This window comes from Eriocheir sinensis, chromosome 2, assembly GCF_024679095.1.
Source record: "Eriocheir sinensis breed Jianghai 21 chromosome 2, ASM2467909v1, whole genome shotgun sequence".
In the NCBI taxonomy this organism is placed as follows: domain Eukaryota; kingdom Metazoa; phylum Arthropoda; class Malacostraca; order Decapoda; family Varunidae; genus Eriocheir; species Eriocheir sinensis.
Window position 1 is genome coordinate 26,695,709 of NC_066510.1, and position 8,115 is coordinate 26,703,823.

General features: G+C 46.8%; 1 protein-coding gene across 1 annotated transcript; it reads right to left on the reverse strand.

The window, feature by feature from the left end:
- Window positions 1-368: 368 nt before the first annotated feature.
- LOC127001919 (mucin-5AC-like) lies at window positions 369-6,869 on the reverse strand. The gene is made up of 3 exons (XM_050867168.1): window positions 6,654-6,869; window positions 6,217-6,411; window positions 369-4,821 (listed from the first exon to the last, which is right to left on the reverse strand). The coding sequence occupies exons 1-3, from the start codon at window positions 6,852-6,854 to the stop codon at window positions 3,322-3,324; spliced, it is 1,896 nt and encodes a 631-aa protein (XP_050723125.1). The 5' UTR covers window positions 6,855-6,869; the 3' UTR covers window positions 369-3,321.
- Window positions 6,870-8,115: the final 1,246 nt, after the last annotated feature.

Below are 8,115 nucleotides of genomic sequence, written 5' to 3' on the forward strand. Positions count from 1 at the left end.
TTGACTACTATATGCAACTGCCGGAATAGTGTGTCAAAAACTATTTCCAAAAACGTTTGCATGTAGTTTGGAAGCTTTTGTATCAAGTATTTCAACTGTTATATACAGTTCGACACATTTAACGAATGAGAACTCATTTTCACGTTCCCTCATTTTATTGTCACTCAATCTCTTAAATGATATTTAGTTCTCTGATATTCACTAATTGCACATGCGTAAGGCGAAACTTACCGTGAGCAAGTATCAGCCAACGTTGGGTGGGATAAAACGGGTTTGTTAACATGCTTGAGCACTGCACTTTTCCATCATTGTTGTACCTTCGCTTATTTTTATCAGAGTTGAACCAAAGAGGACATTAAACTCGAACCATTACAAAACAATTTATTTATGAACTTAAAATACTCTTATATACACTTTATTATAGACACAGTATTAGTTAATGTAATATATGCATATATAAACACTAAACCCACAAAGGGAAAGGGGTAGATCTTGGCGAGGGTTGCCCGCTGTCCACCCCATATACCCTATCTTACACAGAGAGCACCACCGTCACGCCACGCACCTCTCTGCGCAGGAGAGGACTAAGAGAGAGATATAGAAAAGGGAAAGAAGCATCTCGAAAGAACCGAGCCACACGCCGCGGATATGTTCTTGTAAGAGTGACTGGTAAAACACATAGTACCGGAAAATGTTACTCAGAGAAGGAAACACACACCATGTTGTATGTCAGAATATTAACATAATTTCAAAGAGAAACTCGTTCTAATGAAGACTCGATAAGGCACGAGGGAGGAAGGCAGGGCTGTTAGGGGGACCAATGGAGGTTAGGGGAAGAGATGTGTTACCTGATTTGTTTCTCATTCATGCTGTACTGGCACGGTAATCCACGTTTCCCTAATAACACATACACACCCATCACTTTCTGTGAACGACAATGTACTCAAAATATACACCACCCTTTTTTCATCGTAATGCATCCTCTCTTTATTTTCTACCGTTGACCTATAGCGTCGGTAGGCTTCCATGACGGGGTTTATGGCTCTTTATCATTTGGCGCTACTTTTTGTAGTTAATATAAATTTGTTTCAAATAAAGCCATTGGTTTTAAGTCTATATTTTTAGACGTTACTAATGTGCGTAACTGTGAACTGGCCAGAGAGAGAGAGAGAGAGAGAGAGAGAGAGAGAGATTTAGTTTCTTTCCTAGTCGCTTGGCCTGACCGTGGCGCACAGGAATATAATAAGACGCAGCTTAGCGCGTCTTACTTTCCTTATGTTTGTATTGTTAGTTTGACTCGCACGCACGCAGATGTACGACACACACACACACACACACACACACACACACACACACACACACACACACACACACACACACACACACCATGTAAAGAACTTTGGTTAGTCACTGAATTCGAAATTAATAAAGATACAACATGCACATTGGTATGAGAGACAGAAAATGATCGTTAACTTACGCATGCAAAATAAGTGAAAAAAAGATAAAGAAATTATTTAAAAAATTCTTCAAAATTTGGGGGGCCAATTGGTATTCTGTGCTTCGTAAGAAATCCAAGAAGTTCAATCACAGTTCTCAGCCCTCTATTTTGGCAAGAGACTTAAATTGAATTACATAAACTATTTATATTTTTTTACTCCTCGATTAACTACAAAATGCCCGGGGAGACAATATTGTAGCAAAGATAACAAATATTCAATCACAGCAATGACATTCTGGATATCCTCCAATGACATAATAATAATAATAATAATAATAATAATAATAATAATAATCATGATAATAATAATGACTATAACATGTGTTTTAACTATTGATAGACTATTAAGAATTAACAAAAGACTTGGTCAATACTGAAGACTTGGGACACCGCTCCGTACCACACCACCTAATGGCTACACTGACATTGCTCCCCGTGGTGGTACGGGGCTTAGTGTGGGGCGTACATCCACACCTGCAACAGCAACAGCAGAACATTCCTCCATCAGCATTACACCACCAGCATTGGCTTGACATCACCACCAATACACCATTACTTCATCATCATCATCATCATCTAATCGTACACTACTACACCACCATAGCATTATCATAATCAGCACATCACACACCACACACCAGCACACCACCGCCAAGCGCAGCACCTGATATCACAAAACGCTGCTACTTTCACCTCGCACAGAAGACCATTGTTAATTCTCTGTAGCTGAAATTGCTTCATCGGATCATTTTGTTTCGTACTGGAACTACAATAAGAACACTTCGGGGCACTACGATGAAGCGGAGAAAGGAGGAGTAAGAGGAGGAGGAGACGGGAGAGGCGGCGTGAGTCTTGGGGAAAGAGTAGGCTGAGTAAGTGGGGTAGAGTAAGAGGAGAAGTGTAACAGGATGGGTCAGGGAGGCGTAGGGTGATATGATACATACCAAAGCTTAATAATAACATTCCAGCAATCATTAGTTGCCAGAAGTGCGTGCGTGTGTTATGTGGCACTGCGGGTACTCCAGAGACGCCCTTAATGGGGGGTGAGGGGAGGGAAGGGTCAAAGGAGCGGGGACTGGCTGCTACAGAGGCTCTTTGGAAGTTTGTGACATAGAAGAGAAAGTTAATACAATAATAGTTTTGTTGCTATATTACTGACATACATAGCGTGCTGACTTTGTGATGATTGAATTAACAATTACACTCATTGGATTCAGATAATTAGCTTGATTGCACTGGCACTCAATTGAAGAGAAGTGCGTCCTCCTACTCACAACCAAGACAAGTCCGGAAGCAGCCTCAGGCGGCGCCGGCAGCTACCTAGCCAGGTGGCGACCTTTTGGTGTGTCTCTCGGTCCCTACCAATGACAGGGAAAAGGAGCAGGGGGTGGTGCGTGGGATAGCGTTCCACGTTTTGATAATCCTGTTTATTCCGCTGCAGACTGTACTGTGTCCCCTCAACTTTGGTTTTTACCCTTGCAAGCTTAGCGACCCATCGTCCTGCGGGTCAGGTGGACATGGGTCGAGAAAAACGGTCAACCTTGATGTCTTCAGAGCACTCCTGTATCGTCCTTCAAGTCCTTGAGGCATTTGTATTACTTGAGCTTGGTGGGTCTCAAACCCTGGCACACTCAATCAAGTGCACACACACAAAGATACACACGTTTATGTACAGACCAGACGCACACAAGCACTTATGTACAGCAACACTCACTTCGGATAAATACCAACAAACTGAGTAGGGGGAAAGTGAAGGGAGGGACAGTGCAAAACCTGGTTTACGGGGAAGGGTTGAAGGGCCAACCTATGGTAATTAGCCATTAGACGATTGATTCGCCATTGTTAATACCCGCGGTGAGGATAACGGTACGGTACACGGTTGTGGTGACTGTGGAGGGCACTGGGCAACGATCCGTGGGCAAGGATAAGCCCGTCAGCATTGCTGGGGCGCGAGGCAGGGCAGTGGTGGCATCATTCTCGGACTCTTGCGTCTCTGCGCTAAGGGAGGAGGTTAACTCTGGCAACACTCGGTTGTCAATCTCGTCCAGCACCTCATGGCTGTAGAAGTCCACCCACTTTTGGAGGGAGTGGATCATTTGACGAACGTGCGTCGGCTCCAGCTGCTTGAGCATCTGTACCACTTTGTGCGGATCGGCTTCTGGGGGTATCTGGGGGATGACAGTGCTGAGGGATGATGGCGGGAGCACTGTCGAAGTGGACAGCTTTGTCATGGGTAACTCGTTCACATCCCTGCGTCTCCGAGAAGACCCAAGGGACCGGAGTTGGACAGTCTGAAGTCTGGTAGAAAACTGGCCGGGCTCTGAGCCACTGATATACATTGTGAGCACCGTACTCTGCCCTGTGGGCTGCGGGGTGCTGCTAGTAGACGGGTTGGTGCTCTGACGAACTTGTGCTTGTGCTTGTGGTTTACTGCGAGCGCGTGGTACTGATTGCGGTGGTGCCGATCGCGATTCAAGTGAACCACGGCGTCTGCTTGTAATTGCACGATCCTGCCGTTGTCCGAACGGGCGGAACGTTGATGAGTCTTCTTCAAAATATTGAGACTCGGGAGCCGCAACGAAACGCGTGCTGGGAGGGCGGCCGCCCGCGGTGGAGCGTCTCCGATCCGTACGGGACAGCGTGCGGCGACGTGTTGATGCCGAGAATCGCTCTGCTTCCCGTGGGCTGGACTCTGTGGTACTAATGCCGTTGTTGTCTGGTCTACTTTTCCTATGGTACTTGCTGTATCGAGTGTCTGTGGCCGCCCTGCCTGTAGACGGTGGCCCGGCGGCCACGGTGGCAACGCGGTCGCTCAGTGTGAAGCCTCGAAGCACGTTGTACTTGGGCGTCTCTTCCACTGGGTCTTCATAATCAGCGTAGTCAGGACTGAATCTGCTTCCTTTCTGATTCTTATTCCTCGCGGGATTGTTCCTGAAGGGTCTGTTGCCCCCAGCAGGCCGCGGGCCAGGGGTGTCTGCGGGGAGGTCGTCGGTGCCGGCGAGCAGCGACGAGAGCACGGCCAATACTTGACCCTGGTCCCCATCGAGGGAAGGAAGTCCACCAGCAAGACTAGTCAGATCAAGGTGTGACAAGTCCAAGTTGGCCAGGTCGAGTCCAGTGGTGTCAAGGTCAAATGTGGCGGTAGGGTTTAGTGGCTCTTGTATCACCGAGGTGGCGCCGTGGGTAAGGTCGAACAGCGTGTAGCTTCCGTCGAGGCCTCGCGTTCGCGTCTCTGTGATGGTGATGTGCACAGGGTGGGTATGCACGATGGACGGCTGGTGGACCGTTGACTCCGTGAAGTACTCAGTGGCCGTGATCACCTGCAACACACACAGACACAATTAGGCGGTCTCCTTACTGTGTGACCTCACCGTAAATTAGGCACACACACACACACACACACACACACACACACACACACACACACACACACACACACACAAAGAGGTTGTGCGGAGTGCACTCTTAGTTATTAAAGAAACAAGGTGCAAGAGTCATTGTCATTAGTACTGGTGAACAGGTGGAGGTCGAAGGGAAGGAGAGCATCACCAAAAGAGCAACTAGATAGGACAGGATGGCAAGAGGATCTAAGTGTATTGCGTGAAAAAAGAAATTATTGGCCTTTCTTTTCTGAAAATGATGTTTGTGTAATGCAACGCCATGGTAAAGAGAGAAATTATGAGGACAGATGAAGGAAGAGTCAAGGGGAGTGTAAACAGTGCTGGGTGCTACTCATCCGTCAGAGCCACCAGCAGGTGTAAGTCCGGTGGCGTCTCGCTCCCTCAGGCAGGTCTTGGGTAGCACTCTTGGTCGTCGTTGTTGTCATCTAAGTCTCCAGGGTGGGGGCAGGATGCCATGCCACTCCTAGCTCAGAAGTTCAAATACCAACAAATTTGATGAGTAACCCGTAATTAAGCTCAATTTTTAACCATTTCCGGATTTCACAATTCTGCTTCTGCGTAAGTATGATGGTGAATGGTCCCGTGTTACATGCTGAGGGTCGTGTTATGTAGAAGTGCCAGACATAAGTGTTTGTGTGTTGCATGTCGTGGTACCCCAGGTCCCCAGGCCAGCGGCGGCAGCCGAGTCCTACAGATGCAGACTCACGGGTGCCTCAGTGAACGGCGGTCCAGAGGGAGGGGCAAAGGACTTGGGTAATCTGAGAATAGTCTTTTTAGTATGGCACGTGTTTATGTGGTTCTCTTAAAGGTCCATGGCCTAAGGTGTGGTATTGGATGCAAAAAGTCTTAGCAGTGTTTCTTAGATAGCGTTTTTATCAATACATAATCAATATATAAATATATATATATATATATATATATATATATATATATATATATATATATATATATATATATTATGTATGTATATATGTATTGTAATATGTAGACAGGTTATTCAGAAAAATAATGTGTGATGTCTTTGGAATGCTGTTATTCATCATTAGCTTAATTTGTTGCAGTTTAAAAAAGTACTGGCAAATGCCTTGTTGTAGTGTTGTGGGCATGCTTTTGGGCAAGACAGTGTCTGCCCTAGCCATGCTCAGTTGGTGTCTGGTGTGATGCTGTCAGAAAGAAACATACATAGTGATATATTTTTTTTTTTTATCCCTTCCATATGGAAGGGAACACGAGATTCGAGTTTTGTATTTACGGTTCTCATTGTATGTCTGTGTTGGTCTCGCTGTGAGTAAGAAGACACGAATGCAACCTTACCTCTTCGCTAGACTCAGTGATGGTAGTAGTGATTCTGGAGCCGCGAAAGATGACCGGGATGATCTTGGACTCCACCTGTGTGATGGTGGTGACGTACGAGGTGGTGGAGGTGCTGAAGTGTGTGGTGGCCGGCACGTCCACACTCACCAACGTTTGTGTCTTTGACACCGTCGTCACCGTCCTGGTCGCGGGGCCCTGAGAGGAGGAGGAAAACCAGTCTGAACCAAGCGTCTCTGTGACGCAGACAACCCATTATAATGTGCATAGAAACACTTCTCGAAATCAGAATAATTCGTCGACGTTCTTGCAAGGACTGACCTAGTCGGGCTCATGCACGTCAGTACCCTCATTTTAAATTAATAGGGTGTGGATGGCTACTGTGACTTTTCATGGAACATTTGGAGAGCTAGAAGTTTGCGTGATGCAACGAACCGTACCTGTGAGCCGAGAAGGGCAGCCAGCTGGGGGTTGGCTCCAGCAGCCCCACTGGGGATGTTGCCAGATAGGTACTGGTACACCAACAGGTTAGTTAAGAAGTCTTGGTTTCCACAGACTCCAGCAGCCCCGTTGGCGGCTGCCGCGGCTGCAGCAGCACCACTGACTCCACCTGAAAGTAATAAAAGAGTATTGTTTATCATATGGTTCAAATCATTATTTGTATCTCTTTCAAGAGGAGGGTATCAGGACACCTCTCCTCCCGAAATTGACCTATCTTTCGGCCACTCCTCTTAACTCTTTTAAGGAGCAGTGAGTATCGGGCTTTTTTTTTTTTTTAACATTTGTTACCTTTTTTGTATGCCCTTGAACTGACTTCTCTTCTGTAAAAAAAAAAAAAAAAAAATTGATATTAAAGTAGAGGAGTGTTTCAGGCATGAAGTGAAGAGCTCAAAACAGGAGGCAGATAAATCATCGCCGAGGTGAATAGTCTTCACCGCATGTTTTTGTTTCCCTCGAGGAGCGGATCAGAATATCGCTGTGTACACGCAACTTGTTTCATGACCATTGACAAACCATTGGTTCGTAGCGGAACCTGTGTGGTGGCACGTTAAGCTATGGCACCTTATACCGAAAGCCAGCATATCATTCACGCCCCCTTGTTCCAAGCGTCACATTGATGAGCCTGTCCAAACCAACAGAAACTTGAAATGGAACGCTCAAAATCACGCACTCAGTTAACAAAGTAATCAGACAAGGCAAACGGCTGAGCCTGAGCCGCGGCTCGGGTTCACATCGATCAGGTGTCGCAACGGCTGCCGTTGGTGCCAAAAACGCAACTCCACCGCGTTCTTGTTTCATAAAGAACTAGGGTACACTGGCCGCCTGGCGCCCAACCCCCGACTCCCTGTCAGACCAGACTGGATTATCCCGGAGCTATGAAAGTGAAGGCGGAGCCGATAACAGGGTAAGGTGTTGGCGTCCAGGAGGGGATGAGGCCTAAACCGTGCACTTTTTCAGTAACTGGTGTGTATGTGTGTGTGTGTGTGTGTGTGTGTGTGTGTGTGAGAGAGAGAGAGAGAGAGAGAGAGAGAGAGAGAGAGAGAGAGAGAGAGAGAGAATATTCAATTCGTGCGTGAAGAAGAGGTATTGTGGGTTATAAGAATATTAGTTTTTAATCTTCTATGACTTTCTGTCCCATGGTCGGGCGGTGGTCACAGGTAATGGTCGCGACGCAAGACTAGAGTAAAACTCGGTCAACCCTCGATTTGTTGGGGGTCTAGATTGTAGGTCAGCCCTTGACCTTGTCTCCCTCCGGCAGGCTTTTCCTCCCTCCCTACTCCCTTCGGGCGCTGGGAGAAAAGAGAATGTAAGACGGAGGGAGTTGGACAGGAGAGAAGGGAGACGAGCTTTGTTAATGCGTGTTAGTGTGTGTGTGTGTGTGTGTGTGTGTGTGTGTACGAG

Bases quoted from the DNA above. Each gene is read 5' to 3' on its own strand.
- LOC127001919 (XM_050867168.1), bottom strand. From the start codon at position 6,854: ATGATAAACAATACTCTTTTATTACTTTCAGGTGGAGTCAGTGGTGCT. The intron at 6,412-6,653 runs GTACGGTTCGTT...TCCTCCTCTCAG, and splicing joins CTGCCCTTCTCGGCTCACAG to GGCCCCGCGACCAGGACGGT. The intron at 4,822-6,216 runs GTAAGGTTGCAT...TGTGTGTTGCAG, and splicing joins TCACTGAGTCTAGCGAAGAG to GTGATCACGGCCACTGAGTA.